At 43.6% G+C, this 21,169-nt stretch overlaps 1 protein-coding gene across 1 annotated transcript; it reads right to left on the bottom strand.

The window, feature by feature from the left end:
- Positions 1 to 206: 206 nt before the first annotated feature.
- Positions 207 to 15,035, bottom strand: GABRP (gamma-aminobutyric acid type A receptor subunit pi). Its single transcript, XM_074883468.1, has 9 exons — positions 14,964 to 15,035; positions 13,488 to 13,600; positions 11,220 to 11,287; positions 8,954 to 9,171; positions 8,017 to 8,099; positions 5,588 to 5,725; positions 3,961 to 4,113; positions 3,248 to 3,441; positions 207 to 2,297 (listed from the first exon to the last, which is right to left on the bottom strand). Exons 1-9 carry the CDS (start codon positions 15,017 to 15,019, stop codon positions 1,983 to 1,985), a joined length of 1,338 nt encoding a protein of 445 aa, XP_074739569.1. The 5' UTR covers positions 15,020 to 15,035; the 3' UTR covers positions 207 to 1,982.
- Positions 15,036 to 21,169: the final 6,134 nt, after the last annotated feature.

Below are 21,169 nucleotides of genomic sequence, written 5' to 3' on the forward strand. Positions count from 1 at the left end.
CAGAGGTATAACTTAGAACAAGTCCTGAGCAACTTCAAAGCAGAAAAGTTGTAACAAAAGCTGCATCTAATGAAAGCAAGGCTTCAGAGTGGCAGTCTACTGTAACGTACAAAGAAATTCCTTTTGTTAACATTAATATTTGGCGGCCGGTGTAGAACACATTAGGGTGTTTTAGTTGGGTTTTAAAGAAAGAAATTGACACAGAAAGAAGGTAATGATTTTTTTAATAGAGGATCTCTCTGGGGGATTATGTTCATATCACAAACATTCACTTTATTACATTTTATGGAATGGACTTTAAATGCCAGTATATACAAGCCAACATTTCATTATTGGAGTTTGTGTTTATTCACTTGCCATTGTCAGTCTGTTCCCCTTTGACTTCTTGTGCTGCTCTCTGTAAAAGCTATGATTTATGAATATGTGGTTTAGATCCTTCACAATATAGCGTGGTGAAATGGTTCGATAAAAAGTTATTAAAGTAAAAAATCTATAGTTTTATGTGCTTTGCCCACCTTCTACAGGAACCCCCAGTAAGAGACTCTTGTACTAAGCAAACGCTGCGTGCATGAGACTGTAATATAAGCTGCATGCTGAGAGGCCTCACTCAGCCAGAACTCCTGCTGAACAGTAGCCACTGCAGGCAATTACCGTTTTCCCTACATAACTGCAGGATTATGCCCTCAAAGTTATGAAAGTTGCATAGACCAAAAAAGGGGGGGGGGCGACTCTGCCATAAAACGTTCATTTTAAAATCAGGAAATAAAGACTTCAGTAGCCTTAAGCTACATAGTACCAAATGGCATTTCGTTCTCAAACACCAGTGTGTCTGTGCTGCATTTATTTTTAAAACAAAGCTTTCAGTCCTGCTGATTTAGGATAAACAAAGCTGACTGGCAGTTTCTAGAGCCCACTTAGAATCTGAACTTCTGTAGAAACGTAACACTGTTTCAGCCTAAAATAGAGTGTGAAAGGCTGATTTTGATCATTGTACCTCAGCCCACGCATGGGTTTTTCACCCAGCAGCACTGCTGACTTGCCGCAGCTGCGCAGCCTCATAAAAGAGGGGGTGACAAATTTGCCACACTTGCATATGGCTGGCAAGAAACCAGAGCTGCTTATAGCGGTGAAAGCTGAAGGAGGCACTCCCCAGGATGAAAAATAATTTGTGAGGCAGACGTGGAAGGTGGTAGAATCTGTTCAAGTGCAGCATGAGTAGAAGAGTATAAGAGATGGGTTACAAAACAATTTTGCTGCCTGTATTTCGTGTTCCCAAATCTCTGAAAAAATGCGGCTCTACAAATAAAAAGCCCTCCGTCTGTCTCAGGGATGGATAACTTCAGCAAGTGAGGATTACCTCAATGAGTCTGACAGGTATTAAAAGCGATGAGGCATACCACTGCGCCTCTGCCCAGCACCGCCATCGCCCCCGGGACAAGGAGGCACCGTGCACGGAGCCGTTCCTCCGCGCATGGCACGCTGCTGCCGCCGGGGTCTCTTACTTCAACAGAGCGGCTATTGAGACAGCCATCACAGTCCCTCTGTTACTGTTATCTCTGGCAAACAAACAATAACAGCGATAATCCTACATCTTCTCAGAGATCTAAACTAGAAGGCTTCAACCTGCTTCAGACTACCAAGGTAATTTTTCCACCTGTCGTGCTCTGTGGCCTGCCACGTGCAGTCCTACAGGCCCTTCTCCGGCTGGGTGAGAGGCTGGATGCTGGAATGAAAAGCAGGTACAAGCACAAGAGCCCAGCACAGCCACTCAGCTGAACAAGCAGTTGTCCAGAATCAGTGTTGCTAATGCTGAAGCACCAAGGCTTTGCATCTTGCATCCCTCACACACTCTTCTGCTCTGTACCCTGGGAAACACAACAGAGCGTTTTGTCCACGTTGGATTCACTGAGGTTAGATATCTAGATGCCCACTGGCAAGATTCCTCTCCTCCTGAAGTAGGAGACTGAAGCAACTCATTTCTACTAAAAATATAGGTAATAAGCCCAATAAAACACATTGACCAGCATGAACAACAAAGGGAAAAGCAATTTGGAGTAGTGGTCTACATTGCTAGGGTTCTGAATTGTGAAGTAACTAATAATCCTGTGCATTTTGTTTCTCAAGACACATTTGATTTTCTCATGAGTTTTCATAGTCAAGTCACTGCAGTTAACATTATCACTGGAAATCTCAATGCTTGTAAAGCTGATTTTCCGTTTATAGCTGGTGATGGAGCTGTTGAGGATGTTAGTGATGTTGACTTCGTCCTTTTCTTTAGTGAGTTCACTTGCATGCCCCTAGGAAACAAGAAGGTGCAGTTAGCTTTAGGGTTTGTCTCCTCCTGTAGAGGAAAAGTGACTTAATCAATAAGGAGACCATAAGGATAAAAGAACACAGCTTCATATGTGTTCCTCCCAATACTCCAACATGCCTTTCAGCTGCTGCCTATTTGTAGGAGTGCCTGAAGTCCCAGAGATACCGTGTTTCCACAACTGTATTTCTAGAGGCATTTTGAGATCTTTGAGCAAGTCTCAATCCATGTCACTGAGCAACCCAACATCTCTTACAAGACATCCATCTCCTCGTGTTTACACAGTAATTTAATGGCTGGGGAACTCAGCAGCGAGGTGGGAAACCTCTTTTCCCTCTGACAGGATTTAGACCCTCAGTGACCACTGGACTATCATCGTACTTGACTAACTTCTCACACTAAAGCAGAGCACTTTGAACTATTCACTCTCTCTCGCAACCCCCACAGAACATTGTGGGACTGATGTTTGGTACTGTCTTCTGGGAAGGGAGGAAGAAGGGTTCAGCTTTCCTCTGGAAGAGGAAACTACCTTCCAGATCAGTGTCCTAATTGGTGTTATTCCATAGAAGAGCAAAGAGGTGTGTTATACTGGGTCTTTAGCTGCATTTTGAAAGGAACAGAGGTGCTTCATGCTTTCACATGAGCTCAGTTCAGGGCTACAGACCTGGTTCTAGTGGTAGGCCAAAGTGCCTTTCTGAATGTGGTCCTACAAATCTAACATGACTGTCAGCTAAGGCTGCTGCTCTTTCGGCTGGTGTCAGAGACACAGCGGCCTTGGTTATTCACGCATTTTATTGCACACGATTTAGAGACAATTAGGAGAAGCAATTGTTACTGTATCCATAACAGGAAGACCATTTATCTTATTCAGTTAATGGAGAACTAATTATTATTCATCCAAGATAATTAGGCTTATTAAGGTAGATCAGGCTTTACCTCTTGAGGTGCTTTTGCTGCACACTTTTGTGATGAGCTGTAGTGAGCCACCGCGTATTCCACAAGGGCACCAAAGATGAAGCTGAAGCAGATGCCGAGGTAAACATCAATGGCCTTAATGAAACAGTTGGTTTTCGAAAGTGAACTTCGTGAGCCGATCATTAGAGTTGTCATGGAAAGCACCGTCGTTACTCCTTGGGAAGCAGAAAAGGAAAGACCTTCTCTTGCGGACACTTTGGAAAAGGCTTGGCCTGTCCTTCTGTTGTCACCCTCTATTGCTGCCAGATGGATTTGGTAAGGAGTGACGTGCTCCAAGTCATCCATCAACGGAAATGCTTTAGCAGCGCTAGCTACTAGCTTCACACAGGCTATCCCTGCCTTTGACAACTTGGCTCCAGTAGGCACTTGGCTCTCTTCTTTTTCTTGCTTTCCATAAAAAAATCCACCCCCCTCCAAAGCACATCACAAAGAACATGTGCCCTGTCCTCTCTGCTGTGAATCTACTGGGAGCCCTGGCCATGCACAGCTCTGCAGGTGGGCGAGTGTGTCAGCCACAGCATATCTTCCACACTTGGTACTGCTAACCCAGCTTTGCCACAAGTAAAAGCAGAACATTTATCGCTGACAGAGACCTCAAGAAAACTACTGTCTACCCAGCCCTCAGAGCTCCCCTGCCTGCTTAAATCTTCACCCTTCGTCAGGCAATAACTTACCAATGCAGGTTCTTGCAGGCACTGAATCCAATGTGATCCAAAAAGAAACCCAGGACAACATGACAAGCAGAGTGGAGGGCACATAGGTCTCCAAAATGAAGTAAAGGACATTTCTTCTCAGCTCAAACTGCAGTATCAGTCGTGGGTAACTGCCTGTTCATGAAAGGAAGAAACACAGTGAACATGAGATTCCCAAGGATGCTTGAACTGAAATTGGGATGGCCCAGCACCAGCTCTGCTGAAATCATGGGAGATGCATGGCTTACACAAGCTTGATTTCTTGCCTCAGAGATCTTACCTGACATAACCTAGACGAGAGGGGACACACACATACAGCATTGCTGGACAAGAGACATCAAAAACAACACGTGGCTTGCAAAGGGGCTCCTGAGCTTAATCCACAGTGGAAACATTTTATACCGGTGTCTTAACTCAGAGTACAGAAGGGCTGATGCTTTCATCTATCCTCTCATACTCAGCACAGCACATTTTTCCCAATAACCGCTCTGAAGGGGCATTGCCAAATTCAGTCTTATCTGATGGCCAAGAAATAAGCAAAAGATTTTTCTCTCTCTTTCAGCAGGCTCTGTCTCACGTCCCAAAGCATCCCAATATCTTATCACAGGGAATTAGGCCCCATGTATTCATTAGTAATTTGTAATCTTTGATGACTGTGTCTTTTTGTGCTCAATTCAGTCAATTTTTTAAAATCAATTTCTCGTAATACTGACATAAGGGTTCTGGGGCTGGATTGCTCATATTTTCAGGAGATATTTCTGCTGTTTAAACAATAGTACCCTTTGAAATGTAGAAACAAAACCCATGTTGTTCATGGGCTGTGTACACTATAGTAAACAACAAAACATTGTTATGTTTAAAACATGATCATTCTAAGGAAGTTTTGCCCCTTTCATAGTGTCTGTGATTGGAAAGAAGAGTATTTACAATGATAACGAAAAAGACATTGAATTCTGATGTACAAAGGGATCTTATTCCATCATGATAGAATTGTATTTACAAACAAAAGTATATTTTAAAAGTTAATTTTACTCCCAGTTACTGTAAACGTGGCTCTCTGCAGTATTTATAGTCTGTACACCTGGGACGAAGGGAGAGAGTTTCTTCAGGTAAGGGTAGAGAAGGAAAGAAGCGGAGAATGTGAAAAAAAAAAGAAGAGAATTGAAAATCCATCAAGTGAATATAGTGTATTAAAAAACCCATCTTTCCGTGGGTTTCCATTTCACAGAAAATCCTCATTGGATTTAATCATCTTTCTGTCCATCTCCTGTTGGGAGATTAAGATTTGCTAAAGACTTCGCTGGTTCAGGCTTGAGTCACAAGATACTGGCCTACAGAAAGGAAGGGAGTGGGAGGGGAAATACTTGAGAGCTTTTCTCTTTCATTTCTTCCTGAGAAAAAACAAAAATGAAATGGGTGATGCAGTTGTCTGGGATTGTTTTTTTGGTGTCTTCCAGTTCTGCCTGAGTCCCTAGGAGTGAATCCAGATCCATAGTACTTCTACTACTTTAGTGTCTGAGGTTTTAGTGTTTTTTAGTGTTTAATGGTTGGACTAGATGATCTTCAAGGTCCTTTCCAACCTAGATGATTCTGTGATTCACCGATTTACCCGTTTCCTGCTGTGACTTCGAGACCAGGGTATAGTAACGTTCCACTGTGTACTGAGAGAGCCGCAACTTTTCTATGCCATGGACAGAGTCGTTTCCTCTCAACCACGTGAAGATGACATCATTTTCATCATATCCCCCTAAAGACAACATAAATACCCATATTACTGTGGTTTAGCCAGCAAAAGCCCAGCTATTGCCCTGCTGGGCAATATTCTCCTGGGTGGGAACAGAAAGATGATCCAGGCATTGTAGGCTGAGCAAAGACCCTCTTAACCATGTCTGACTACGGGTGGACACTGGCTGTTCTTTCCTGCTGTACTTTCAGTCTGCTGGTTCAGATTTCAACAGGAACATGCACCACTGTGAATGAGGCATAACTTGCAAGGCTGCCGAGAACCTATTTCAATAATTTACACAGGGTACTTCCATTTTAAAACATTTTAACATTTTAAAAGATAGTGTATTCCTGTCATCCGCAGTTTGATTACATGCAGCAGGATAAAACTGCTGCAGTGATCAACCCTTGAACATAGTCTCTTCAGTCATGAGAGGAGAGCAGGAGAAACGCAGTGGCTGAAGAGAAACAGAGCCCATTGAACCCCCTACCTGGTAGCAGAAGCACATTTCACTGTCTATTCAAGTGCTTAAAAATACCAGAAAAGGCATTTTCAGTTACTCAAGAGCTCGGAGCCGAGACTGCTATGCGGTTATGAACCCAGCTCTTCTGACTGGGTATGCATTGTCCAGAAAACTTGGTCTTTTAAAAGCAGCTGTTTCTACAAATTATGCCTCATATCCCCAAAGGCTTTAAGTTACTGAGAACAAATAAATGCATCTGACATTTAGGTAACACTGAATTCCTGCCTCAAAATGGTGGGACAGATGAGATCAACAACTCAAGCAGTTATCAGTAAACTCCATATATGCCAGCGGGGTAACTGCCTCCAGGAATGTAAATGACAGCATAACATGACCGCAGGTTGGACTGAGGAATACCTCAGTCTGAGGGATAAAGCTTGTACTGAATCACCAGCCTGCCATTCACTTCAAAAATTTCACTTAATTTAGGAAACAAGCCTATCAATCTCACTAATTTGATTCTTTTATTAAGTGCCCTGCTTTGAGAAAATTAGTAGGGACACTTTGATTCTGATAATAACCTGTTCGTCCTGGTAGAAGAAATAGGATGCAGTTGCAGCTCTATTTTTATCTAATTGTGTTTTCTTATTAGACACAAATTACCAGAGCTTGAGTGTGATGAACTCCTAAATTAGGTGTCCAGGGTATGAATCCCTGCATAGAACCCTAAGCATGTGACTTTTCAAAGTTTCTAAGCAGTTTTATAAATTGTGGTTACTCAGGAAAATTGTATAATAAATGATAGATTGTTGTTAATTCATCTGGCGTATATTTAAATAGCATTATTTCTGGGCACTTATCCTAATGAAATCTCCAGTGGGCAATGTGCCTGTAATTTCATTGGAATTATACAGCAACTGAGCATGATGTAGGACCCAATCACTTTTAAAACAGGCCCAGACAAGCTATGCTTTAGCAGAAGAGGCCAATCATTATTATTTCAGGAGCTATTCTTTGTAATAAAGTTAACCATGGTGAACTAATATGATTTTAATGTGAAAATAATATGTGCTTCCCTAGGTAATTCATGCTGCAACCCCAGAAGTTAAAATCTGGTCTTTTCAGTATTGAGATCTTAGATGTTTCTTTTTGTGACATGAAGTGGGAGATGGTTGCTTGCTTCTAGAGCTTCACAGATACAGAAAAGCAGCACTGGTCTTGCTGAGCTCCTGGGGAAAAGCCCTGTAGTGCCCTAAATTTTCTTAAATTTTTCTGCATCACTGTAACAGGCCGCCCTCACGGAGAAGCATACACCACACAGCTGGGTTTGCCCTTAGTTTCAGTTCATGAGTCTGAAGCACGTTCAACTCATATTCTAGTAAAAATCACCCTTCACACTGTCTTGTTACAGTGGAGGTTTGGGAGGTGCGACAGGTGGTAGACACCTAAAACTATGAAAATTTGTTCCTTGCTGTACTCCATCCCGTGTACTTACCCCACAAGTTAGTTTTGAAGAAGCTGTGTGTGCAAAAGGGATCAAAATTTGGAAAACTAGCCATTATTACTTTATGCTTTCTGTGCAAAATTGAACTATCTACACTTTAATAAAAATAATATTTATTACTACTCTTTTTATATAAATTGCACAGCGACAGGAATCCTCTAAACTGTGGATTACAACACAAGTGTTTGAAGAATGATGAAGCAAAATTTTCTTTTGGACATTAGTGTTTCCAGAAATAAAAGTCTACTCCAGGAAGCCACTGTGATGAATCCAAATATTCAAGATGCATAGTTACATATGAATAAACAAATTTAAAGTCAGGGTTTTTTAAAATGTTATACTTACAGCTTTCTAGCTGCAGTCTGCATGTTTGTGTGTCCATGGGATATTTTGACAGGTCCATGTTACAAGCAACAGTAGTAGTGATTCTGTAGGAAGAGAAAGAACTCCAAAAGTTGCAATAAAGCACATAATGATATATCTCTGGTTTTCATAGCAAACTAGACTGCAAAGACTCTGCTCTGTCATTTAGATAATTTCAACCTATGAAATTAATGGACTGATATAATCAAAGAGAACCCTCCTTAAGAAGATACACCCTCTGCAGCCACGCTGATGAAAATGAAACCAAAGGAGCAATTGTGCTTTGCTGTGGTGGGGAATTTAGTGTAGATGCACACATTTACCAGGGCTACGGTTGCACATCTTAAGAAGTCACCCCTTGGCAACTGAGGCACAGTAACTAGCTGCACATGTACTCTGGTCTGCTCTGACGCAGAGGGCAAATGAGTTTTACTTTGCAGGTGAGGTAACTGGGACACGCTTACTGTGAGCCGAGAAGAGGTGACGCTGTACGAATTGCTAATGCAGTTACAGTGCTCGTTTCTGCAGTACATGTACAATATGCTTTTTGCTAAAAAGCAGAAATCATGGCTATGTGGCACTGGACAAGTAGTTTCCCACTCCCTGTTAAACTTTTACTGTTGTGATGTCCTCCCTGCACTCCTCCCCTGCCTCCATCTGCCTCCGCTTGTGTTGGGCGACACCTGAACTTGTGAGCAGGCACCAGTGCTCAGGACACAGCATGTACCACGACAGGGAATCTGGATCCTTGGCGGCATTTCCAGGGAACCAGAACAGGGGGTAATGGATCAGGAATGTGGTCACAGCTGGCTTGTTGACCCCAAACTCATTACCCAGGACAGCTGGTATCTGCTCCTGGCCAGCATAATTCTGGAAATCTATTCTGAACCACCATCATCAAAGCCAAAGGCTGATTTACCTTAAGGCATACAAGATGGTGCCATTAGAGAATAATCTTATGAGGCGGTTCCCCACAGTGACGTCGTGTAGGAAGGACCTTTTCGACTCCACAATGTACGTGTCTGGTACCCAGAGCAATTCCACTAGACGAGCATCTAGTGTGAAGCTCTTGTTGCCATGAAAGACCAAGCGGGGGTCTGTCCAGCGCTGCCGCAAATATATAGTAGCTGTGTAATCCTGGGAAAGAGAGGAAAACCTGTGAGGATGCACATGCAGAATGCCTGCACAGCATCGCTGCGGGTGTGCCACAGGTGACAGGAGGCAGAACACACGTTTGTTCAATCAAAGCTCAGCTATTCAAAGCTGTTCAATCAGAGCTGAGCTATCAAAGCTCAGCTTCAAACACCTGCACTAAATCTGATAGATGTTCATCACAGTTTCATTGACTGCATTACATTTCTCATATACTTACACTGTCAGGTGTAGTGTTTGAGGACCACAGATTATACTCATAGTACTTTTTTTTTTTTTTTTTTTTTAAACGAGCAATTATTGCAATTGATACTTTTGTGTCCATTTCACAGGTAAGACAACAGATGAGGCCACTCAACAAGTCATTGACATTAAAAATCAGTCATTGTCTAGAGCTGGAAAATTACACACGTACTATAAACATGATCATGAAAAAAACATCAACACTTTGGAGAAAAAAGGTAAGCAAATCCAACCCGTTATTTCACTGAGGCCTTAAAACAAAACAAATGAAAACCCAAAACTTGTAGAATCATTTTTAACAGGCATTTTGAATCTAAGGGCAGTAGGATAACGAGTTTAGCCTGCCAAAATCTACCTGCAGCGACTGGAGTATTTTCACTGTGCCCCATCACAGAAGAATAAGCAGTACTCAGCTCTAAAGAGAATTCTTCACTGAGCCTTCTGGACAGACACAGCGGACTGTTGAACTATTTCACTTCCTTCCTTATAGACAAAATAAATGCAACCAGTAATACCTTTTATTTTCAAAACTTCTCTGTCACAGACAGACTGATACTGGTGACTGTGTTAACAGCGTGAAGTCACTATGTTTTACCACAGACAGGCTGCCTGTATGTGGAGGATGAAGCAATTCTGTTTCATTCAGTCTATAATTTTTAAAATGCTTTAAGAGAAAAGGTCTAAGAAAATATCAGGTATCAACGTTAGCTTTTACAACTTCTAAATTTTACTCTCAGGCTGTGACAGAGGAAAAGACATATCAAATAATACACAATTATGCCTTTCAATACAGTGAATTATAACAGTGACAAAAGTGAAGAATCCTGGCTGATTTTCTAGCTTTTATCAAGGCACAGAGTAAGTAAACCTCTGCAATGTTTTCCATGTGGTCAGAGCAATTCAGATGGATCATCAAGAAGAGAAAATCCAGAACAGGAGCTATTTTACAAGGCCTTTAATTAAGTTAGAGGTATGTGAATAATTGATTTTGTTGGTTCTGCTCCTTCCCCAAAATTAATAGCTTTATCAAAGTTACAATATTTTATTTAGTGAATTTGTTTAATTTGTTGGGGGGAGAGAAAGAAAAAAGTCAATGGTGTTCTTGAAAATTCTGAGATTAAGTGTGGAAATTGTTCCTGACTGAATTTCTGACTGTTTGGACCAAAACTCTTTGCTGAATTTACCCAAGCTGCCCATAGTTTTGGTCAACCTGAAACAGGTGTTTTCAGTGATCAGTGTCTGAAATCCAGCCGTTAAAGAACTGGAGGAAACCAGACTCAGCATTGATGGGAAGATGTTCTCTGTGTATTTGAAAATTGTTGGGTTTTTTTTCTTGGGATGATCAGTCCTTTGAACCTCAGACTGTCGCAGCTCAAAACCATTTCTCGTCCACGAGAAGAAACCCTGCCTGTGTCTTCAATCAGCACCACCCCTACCCTACACAGAGGGCTCCTACACAGAGCAAAAGGTAAGGGAGAGGAAATGCCACACAGGATTGATTTTTTCCATTTCCAAGGGGCCTGATTTCCAGGAGATGTTGAGTTTTTGACCTGTAGGAACTTTGGAGCCATCTCTATTTACTTATAAGCCCACATTACTATGGTATCTACATAGTCTGCAGTCATAAATAAGCCCTGTTCTCATCACGCCTCTGAAAGTGGCCAATGGACACAGGAAAGCAAAGCAGCCTGAATATGACAGTTTCTGTGCTGAACACACAGGAATATATGACAAGTCTCTCAGGCAAATCCTACTCTTATCACTTATAAAATAAAATTTCTTTCACTTACCATGTCGCTCTCGGATATACTAGAAATACTTGCAATGTCCAGACTCATTGCAATCTGAACAGGTTCTCCTGTGGTGGGAAAGCAAAGCTTAAGCAGAGGGAAGGGAAGAGTGAAAAGCCCAATAAAACTGCTCAGGATCTGTGCAGCGTGGGCACTGCTGGCAGCGTCCCATCTATCTCTAAAACCACAGAAGCTCAAAGAGTTAGACACTGTTTCAGACGTGACATTAGACTCACAAAAGACATCATGATCCAAAATAAAGTGGTCACTGTAGGGAGCTGGAGTTTTGTATTTGGTGATGGCAGCAGAGAGCGAATACCCACCAGCACTAGCTCTGAAGATCAGCAGTTTAGATAAGCAGCATTTCAGTTGGCATTTGCCGACGGGCAGGCAGCCAGGGCCAGTTTGTCCCTTGTTACCCAGTCAGCAACATCCGCCCAGTGGCAGGAACGGTAAACTTTGTACAGAGCATTGCTCACACAGCTCTCGGAGGACTCTCCACAAGCAGATAGCAAGGAAGAGGAAACACTAAGAGGCAGAGAAATTCAGTGATTCATGAGACCATGCTCCGGGTTAAAACACAGAAGTGCAACAGCCTTCGCATCTTTTTAGTTATTATAGTACTGCTCTATTTACAAGCGAATTTTCAGCTCTCAAGTCCTGAATCCTGATAGTCCCCCATTTTCTAACAGTAACTCTTAAACCACCACGAGAGGGCAGCTCCTCCCCAGGAAATGTCAGAGCTGGGGGCTGGAGAGGGCTCGCCGGGTCCCGCCACGGAGTACACATCTGGTTCTGAAGAGGGCAACTGTTAATACGAGCAGAAAGACACAAACAGATTGTGCCTGGTTTATCTAATCCCCAGTATGAATCTGGGGCTCCGAGTAGGGCTTGGCGCTTTCCTGGACAGCCCTCTCTGCCCAGGTGACAACACAGCAATGCCTTTCCTCATGGGACTTGCTGAAACTCCTTTTATCATCTACATCACATTTAGGAAAGTCCAAGGGACACAATTTCTAAATCTCCTTCCAGGTGGTTTTGGTTTTTTGTTTATTTGTTTTAAACTGTTCCAAAATCCAACATACTTCATTTGCAAAAGATGTGTGTTTTTAAAAGTAGCTGTCATTCACATCCTCCATCTTGTTTTGAGACACTTGAAGCCCACTCAAATTAATGACCAGAGGATAGATCTGTGAGGACTGAGAGCCTCTGGAGGAGGTCACAGAGCCCTGACCACCTGTTTCACATGTATGGCTCTGGCAGGCATGGGCTGGTGTAGGTGCAGTTAACCTCCATTAGGTAATTCAGAAGCATCTGTTCACTGATGTGACAGGATCTAGAGGAGCTTTTCTATTCCTGCGTGAGATCTGACATGCTAGGCATAACAAGCTGGTAAACTCTGTATTGTCCCAGAAATTTATCACTGTGGTCAGAAAAAGGAAGAAGCTCGAAGCTGCCTGTAGCAGAAGGTCAGTCTGCAGGAGCTGCAATGGAAAACATCCAAGTCCTGGTGAAAGCTGATGGGGAATTTTTCTGTTGAGCATAGTTTCATTAATGGGTTCTGGCAGAAAAGCAAAATTAATAAAAATAAAAATTTTATAGCTGTTTTTAAAATTTTCATCAGTATTTTTCAGGTGCTAAATGTCATTCTGAGAAATGCTCTCCTCTGAGTGGTTACAGCACTCACCTGGAAGGTGGGAGACCTGACACCCAAACTGGACAAAAGCCTCAGGTAAGTTCCTAAATACCTGACTGTCCTTCAGGTGTTCCCTACTCCCTAGAATTTCATGAGGGTTTAAAGCATGTTTACTTTGTGTCTCAGTATGAAGTGAAAGCATCTGTCAAAAATCAGTATTTCTGGCAAGGAGAATGGCTTTATTCCTCTATAGCCATAATCTACTAAATGAAATGCATGAACAAAAATAAAGCAAAAAATCACAAGAGTCAGACTCTAAACAAAAGCATGTACAGTTAGAGCAAAATTTAGTTAGTCTGTCAGGTATTTCACAGAGGTATTGAAGTTTATAAATTCCCTGGTGTTAACCTCACAGATGGACATGATGTCATGCCCCACACCTGCATGCACCATCTATTCAAGACAACAGTGGATGCACAGAAAGGAGGACAGCTTTGGCTACTAGCTAATGTAAAAGAAACACAACCTGTTATAAACTGGGACACGCTAAAGAAAGCTTAAAGCATGCTCTCCCCTCCACACAAGCCTTGCAGACTCTTCTTCAAATGGTCAAACGCGTGGAGCCAACTTACCACCAAAGTAGGGCCTGAGGTATTTGTTGTATCCCATGGTGAGGTTCTCAAATCCAGGGAGGGATGTTGTGTCTCTGCCGTGCAAGTCAGACACATGACCCAGGGAGCACCTCCTGGGGACACAAATATGTCCTGTTACGTGTGGCCGGGCGTGCTGGGCACATCTGGTGTGCTGCTGCAGCTGTGTTTCCAGATTGTGCTCAAACAAGCAAACAAACTGCATAAAATGCTTATTAAAAATTAAGTAGATCATTGAAATCACGAGCACTTGCTGATATTGCTTATCTTGGCTGAATAACTGTCACCTTCAAGAGGTGGGAAAATAGCAAATTACCTCAGCTGATAGCTACATGCTTGCCCACATGGTAGCTTAAGGACATTCTTAAAATGTCCCAGACGAATCAAGCAAGATCTATGTATCATCAGTCTTAGTAATAACTTACAGTCTCCCCCTTCCCACTCCTCCTCATACAGTCTATATAAAGAATATGCTTTTTTTTTTTTCCCCCCCTCTCGCTTATGACAACCTGAGACAAATCTTACTGACCAACAGCTGCTCCCCCTAGTCACCAGTCCCCTAAAGCAGCTTTCATCCTCCCACGTTAGTGCCAGGCAGCGTCCCTACAGCTGCTGTCAGGAGTAAAACCTCTGAGTACACCAGAAGGGGAAAGGCAGAGCACTGAGCACTTCGGACACCAACCAAGTGTTGTGGGCTGAACTACCCCAAGCTGCTGTGCATACAGAGGGTTCAACTCGAATTTGCAATATCAAAATTAACATTTTGTGGATGGACAATAAAGCCAGTACCTGGCTTGATGAGGCTGACAGCCCCATACCATCATATAGTCAGCTGGAGGGACAGGGGGTTTGGGCTGAAAAATTTCATGGTGCAGTGTCCCTGTGTGGTCATGTGCTCACTTGAAAATGTAAATGAGTGAATTGTTAAAGAGTTCATTATCTTTGTGAAGGAGGTGGAAGGCAGTGCCTCTGCCTCTCCCCAGAGTCTCAGGACCACTGATCCGTGCAGTAAGAAACTTAGCAATGTAGTTACTCAAAGCTCTGATAAATCTTCTTCTTCTGTTCCCTTTAAAGCTGGGTTAATAGTCCTTGGAGCTTCGCTGCAGGTTTTAGACCAAAAAGGACCTTACAGCAGAACTGAACCAGTTTGCACAGCATAAGCATAAACTTGTAGTTCCAGGGACGGCAATACAGCTGGGAGCCCTGTGCGGGGCATTTCCAGCGAAAACTGCAAACTTTTTCTGGTCCTGAACAGGAAATACGGGGTTGCACTGTTCAGGTACATACTGTGTTTTGGGGATCTGTGCAGGTTACTCTCTTTATGCCACATTCATTACCACACCCAGCTTGCTTTGGATGGGCTGGATAATTAGAAGCATAGTTTCCTTTTGACCCCCATTATTTATATGAAACAAAATGCAGATGTTCCCTGTAAGACAAAACAAACACTCTGCTTACCTTTGGGTTGGAAGGAAAAGACACAGGCTGAAGAAGCAAAAACATCTGAAGAACATCTCTGGAGATTATTTCTGTATTTGCTCTGCTTGTCTGTGGAGCATAAAAGAAAGGCAAAGTTTTGTGAAGAACTATTTTAAGGGAAGGGGACTCGGAAAAGAAATCCTGCACAGTCAAAACCACACAGTGTGTGATGTTTAACATTCCCTACACATTAATGGCTCCTGCCCTTTTTTTCTAGCTTGTGTCATTTTTCAGCACCGTACTATCTTAACACTTTCCACATAGAAGACATTAGCGACAACTCAGCTCCTGAAGTGCTTGACAAGGCCACCAAATTTTAGCTGCCACTTTTTTTAGATAGGGCTTTCCTTCTTTCCCCACGGGATGGTGATTAGCTGATGTTGAGAATGGCACCATGGGAAGGGATGTATTACATACAAAAATGTTTAGGTAGCTCCTAGAAGCAGCCAGACTCTGAAGCCAAGTGAGATCCTGCCCACATATGACAGATTCAGCATCTTTTAGTCCAGAGCTCCACTCATCAGCCACGCCGAAATGCTGCTCTGTGCTCTGCTAGCTTGTACCTGGGATAAACCCCTGCTATTAATAGTCACGTTGGCAAGTCACTCAGTGTGCAGTACAGGATGAAATCATTCCACTGTAAATGGGTTTCGTTGACTTTTCTGGGAGTGGAACCAAATCTTGGCTTCTGGCATGGGACTCCCACAGGCTCGTGCTGGCCTTGGAGCAGACGCCACGATGGGCGACTCTTAACCGTGTGCTGCTCCGCTCCCCATTTTTGCTCCCTGCCTGAAACGGGGCATCGGTTGCCCAGCTTTTCGGGAGCGTCCGCGTGGCGATGCCACACACCTCACGCATGTTGCCACAGCGAGCTGCTGCAGGAGGGGTGGGGAACGGCACTGCCCCAGCTGCCAAGGGGAGGCTGGTACTCAGCCATCAGCAGTTTGAGCTGGGAACACAACACTGCCTGACCGGCTCCGCTGCACTGCGTGAAGTGTACCCCGTCCGTCAGAGCCTTCCTGCAGATACTGGCACGACAACATCTTTCCTGGGTGGATACAAGTCTTCCTCTTTATTATAGTTACAAATTGGGAATGACTGTGCAAATCTTTAGTCCCCATGCCTTGGCACCAGTGAAAGCAAGACCCCAGCTTCAGACTCGGTGCCTTTCTCATCACGCATGGCCCTTAGGGCCTCAACCTCAAACCTGGCTGTTCTGTAGTAACCCAAATATCAGGAATTTTCTGCTTGTGTTAGATTCTTCCTGTGGTAGTTCACCACAGCCCAGAGGACACTCTGCCTTCTCAGCCAGTTGTACAGCTCTGGTGCTGTGCCATGCGACAGCAGGGCTCCAGGCAAGGAGAACATCTTTGCCCATACAGAGCCAGTAAAAACACCTGAACATTAAAGCCCCACAAATGCAGGGTGTCCCACTGGAGAAGTGATGCTTTTCAAAACAAAATATGCTCCAATATCTGTCCAACATCTGAATTCTTAACAAGGCTTTGCACTTCCAGGCCCTTTCTCTGAAGATGGTGTTCAGATGTGTCCAGACATTATCGAGTGCTCCTCACTCTGAAGTGATCATGCAGGGCTAGAGAATCATTTACCCACTCACAGCAATGTTAGAGCACAATTCTGATGGCAAAGAAGTTAGTCCAGGTAGTTTAAATAAGAACTTCTAGGAAGAAAGGATAATTTTACAAATTAGCATTTAGTTAAAGTATGAGAATTCATGATCTTCAGCGGAGGAACCTCTCACGAGCATCCTTCATGACCAGCTGTTTTGCACAGGGGCTGTGGTTGCGACCATTTTGGTGCATCAGAGTAAGTTTCTAAACAGTTTTATTCTATCTGATCCTAGTTACTAAGACCTTTTGGAAAAAGCAGGGCAAATTGTATTTCTTTTGATGGCTGACTAATGGATGGAGACCTCTTACATAGTAAAAAGCCTTCTTGGGACCCTGCTGTGTCTTCAGTTAACGGCAGTGAAACGTGCACTGCAATGTGTGCTGCTGCTATCTAGCGAAGACAGTTGAAACAAACCAACTTCAATAAATTTATGGCTGCTGCTGCCACAGATCTGAGTGAACTACAGTCTCCATTTCTCTGCTAATTCTTTGCAAAACAAGGAAAATCTTGTTCTTCAGAGGATGGCTGTGAAGATAATAAATACATCAAAGACTGCAAGGCAGTGAAAGGGAGATCTGTAACTACCTAACAGAGCTAGAAACTAGGCATAGCAAAGTACTCAGGGGCAAGAAAAAGGTGACAGCAGTGCCCAGAGCTGAATATAACCAAAGCATTTTGCTAGTCAGGGTATCAGCTAATACAACTGCAGTTCTGCTTTTATAGTGCAGGAGCTTTGATCAGAGGTTACCAGCTTCCTTAGTACAGTATAGTGGGAAGAAAGTACTGTAAGATTGTGTATTTATGTTTCTCTGTCAGTAAAGGATTTCAGTTTACTCTAATAGAACAAACCCAAAACTTAACCACTGTTTCACCTGGACCTTTTTCTATGGTCAGTGGAAGCACAGCACAGAACAGCAGTAGTCACAAAGGCAGTACTAGTACAACTGGTGGAGAGATGGCTTCCAATGCCAAAGTTATATAAAAATCATTCATTCTGCAGACTCAGAGGTAATGAAAACCTTGAGAAGATAATAGCTTGCTCTCTCAGTTCTGTGTTCTCTCTACTGGCTGTGAAAATTACACAAAGATGCAAGTATTATAGTGAAATAGATCCAGAAGCCTGTGTCCGCTTCCAGAGAATTTCATGAAATAACGCTTCTCTGCACCACCCAACAACAGCACTATGCGTCTCCCACTACAGCTCAGTCTGTGCTTCCTTAATTTGCTTTACTCCTTTATCTTTGAAGGGGTGGTAGGAGTGAAAACACAAAAGGAGGAAGAATCACTGGCAGCTTCTGTTTATGGGGAACGGGGTGTGAGGTGATCAAGATGTACACTGTCACCTGATGGGGCCTGAAATGGTCCCCAGGCTCCTCCACACCACTGCCAGTGTAACCTACAGTTAGTGACAGCTGGGCTCCTCCCTCTTGGCAGGAACCAACCACAGGGGAACCACCGCAGTCCTGCGTTACCTCCCCCTGACCATCTGAAAGCACCCCCGTGTCTCACTGCACAGCGTGGATCAGCGTAGTCCCTGATTTTCTACTGGCTGATGACATCTCCGTGCCAAGCAATAGGAGCTTTTACAAGAATCAAAAAAGCCACCCAGAAAACCAAACCTGTATGACCAGCTTACTAAAACTTAAGGTGATAATTCACAAGGTCAGATTTTACTAGAGCCAAATCGCTATGACTGCAAAACATGCAACACAGGCACACATGCATCCGAGAGTAAAACCTGGCTGGGGAAGATAGAGAAAACAAATTAAATGCTGCAATAAAACCAGACTGCACTTAATTTGCCCATTTAGGTGTTGCCTGTATTTATTACACAAAGTTATGATTTTCATGATGAACTCAGGCGTCATTTGTCTGCTCTATTTCCCTTGCCCTGCGAGTGCAAGCTCTGCAGGAACCCCCGCGGGCTGCCTGCACTGCACCGCGAGGCACACACGGCCCAGCGACAGCCCGTGTGCCTGGTCCTCACACAGACCCCCCGGCACCTGGAACCTCAGCCTGCCTGACCCAGATGCAGGTAAGCCCATCTCTAAAAATTTTAGGCAACCGTTATCACTGGGGTGTTTTCACAAGTGCTTTGATTCCCAGGACAAGGTTTGACGGATGTCACGTGAGGAGGCTTATTTTCATCTCAGACAGGGCGATGGGGATTGTTTGGCTCTGCTAGAGGACCAGCGCAGCCCCGGCAGCAGTTTCACCACCTTTCCTCAGCCCAGGCCCAGTTGTGTTGCTCATCCAATGACCCACACACAGGAATGGTGCTACAGAGAGCGAGCGGACAGGGTCAGAGCCTCCCCTTTGGCTCCCTGTATTCACTCCTGTGGAACAACTTCCCAGGAGAAAGCATCACTACACCGTCACCAGGAGTTTCCAGCTTCACAACCGCCTCGTGGCTGCACCATTCTGTGCTGAGCTTTCTTTGGCCACTGACATCAAGGTGAAAGTTGCTAAATATTATTACAAAATGATGGAGGCGGCAAAAAGCATCACACACCCTGGGATCAGACTTCACTGGCTTTGCCAAAACGTCACTTCAAGGTCAATGTATTTGTTTATCCAGAAGAGGTTTTGAGTGATTTAAGACAGATGTAATCTGTCTTCCCTTTTTTAATGTTTCTTTTTTCCCCCCTGCCTAGCCCGAACTGTGAGCAGTTGTCTGATCTTGAAAGACAACTCCTTTGGGGATGTGCGTGGGCAGGGGATTTTGTAAGGAAAGGTTCATGGCACGACAGCTGCAGTCAAAGAGTCAGGTATTCTGATGATTTATTATGAGAGCTGTTCAAACTTTAACTTACTGATCAAACAAATCATTAAAGGCTTTCATTTCCAGCTGATATAACACTTGTTCTTACCAGAAAAAAAATTAATTGCTATCTTTTTAATTTTTGACTATTGAAAATCTATTTTGGCAGGCCAGGAGAAAATCTGAAGCAACTAGAAGGAAGAGAATGCAGTTAACAACAGGGACACATTTTTGCGCAAGAGTTTTACACAAGCCACTCTTACTGGAAACCTTAGTTATTTGACACTACCATGAATTTATACAGAACGAATGCTATTATTACAGAACTAAAGAGCTAGTGAGATCCTGTCACGTGTCAACAGATACATGAGCTCACTCCTGGGCTGGTCAGGACAAAAAGGGACATTAGAGGCTGATGGAGGAAAAGGAAGTGGAAGAACCTGGCAACAGCACCTGTACCAGTGGGTTGATAATACTGAAATTGTTTCTGATCATTTAGCTTCAAAAATATATTTTCTTGCTTATAATATTTTCTGAGTGAAGAAACTGAGAAAAGACTTCAAGTGTGTTAAATAAAAGAAGGTAAACCAAAGCACATAATTTTGGGCTGAAAGAAATGTCTCATGTTAACTTAAGTCTTTCATTTTTGTATTCAGTCAAAACCTCTGAAAGTTTCTGTTTCGGTTGGAACTGAAACTTCTTTTGTCCTGCTGGTTTCCCTGTTTGAATCTAAGTTCAGCCAGGTTGTTTAATAACTTGACGCAGTCTAGAAGGTGCAGTTTTAAGCCTGGAAGAGCAGGAGGTGTGTTTTGAAGCAGATGCTGTGGGAGCCTAGGCCCCAGCAAGGCACGTGCTGGCTGTGGTGGGTGTGACCCCAGTGCTGAGAGCGGACTGCTCAGTGACAGACACCAACTGCTTTATTCTGCTTTTTGGTTTTTTAAGTTGCCTTGAGTGGTTATCTGACATCACGGACAGTTAAACAGGTGACTTCATGGTACTTGTAGAAATCCTTCAAGACCTTCTGTGAACTTCTGCTCTTGATAAAAAAAATAGATTCTTTCCATCCATGTCACTGTCATTACATCACATGAAAAATTACCTCTCAGTTCCAGAAGGCGCAGGCATGGCCGAGGTGACTCGCCGAGGCTGGAGCCCTCGCTGTGTTTCGGTGCAGGGCTGACCCGTGGCGCTGGGCAGGGACCAGCCCCCGCAGCAGGCGGCTGGGAGCAGCACCTGCACCCCCAGAGAGAGCCCCGGGCTGCGCTGGACACACCAACACCGGGTGCCTTAAAAATACACAGCCCGCTCCTGATTTCGTATGCGCTGGTACCACGAGCAGCACATACGTTTATACACACAGACTTCATCCACAGTAATACTCCTGCTATGAGGGGGGATCAGGCCTGTTAGTTATAGGACACCCCATAAACTGCTGGCCTGATTCCCGTCTTATTTATTCCAATGAAAGGCAGAAGCAACTCCAAGATACAAGAAGGGTTTACATAAAAACAGGTTCAGTCCTTACGTAAGAATGTTAAAACCACGCCTGAGTAATGCCTTTATGTTTTCAAGATGTAAACTCTCATCCTGGAAGCTGCTTGTGAGAAGTGGCAGCTTATGCTCACATCTGCCCACCCAACATGGCACACAGGTCTGCCTGCAGCTTGCAGGCTTGAGCTTTTTAAGTACAGAGAGAAATTCTTAAATTATATCAAAATGAAGGTTTCTGAGGTTTACTTACGTGAAATAAATTCTTCCTCCAACATGTCAAGTTTGGCTTCTGATCGGTCAA

The sequence above is a fragment of the Strix uralensis genome, chromosome 14, assembly GCF_047716275.1.
Source record: "Strix uralensis isolate ZFMK-TIS-50842 chromosome 14, bStrUra1, whole genome shotgun sequence".
Lineage (NCBI taxonomy): Eukaryota > Metazoa > Chordata > Aves > Strigiformes > Strigidae > Strix > Strix uralensis.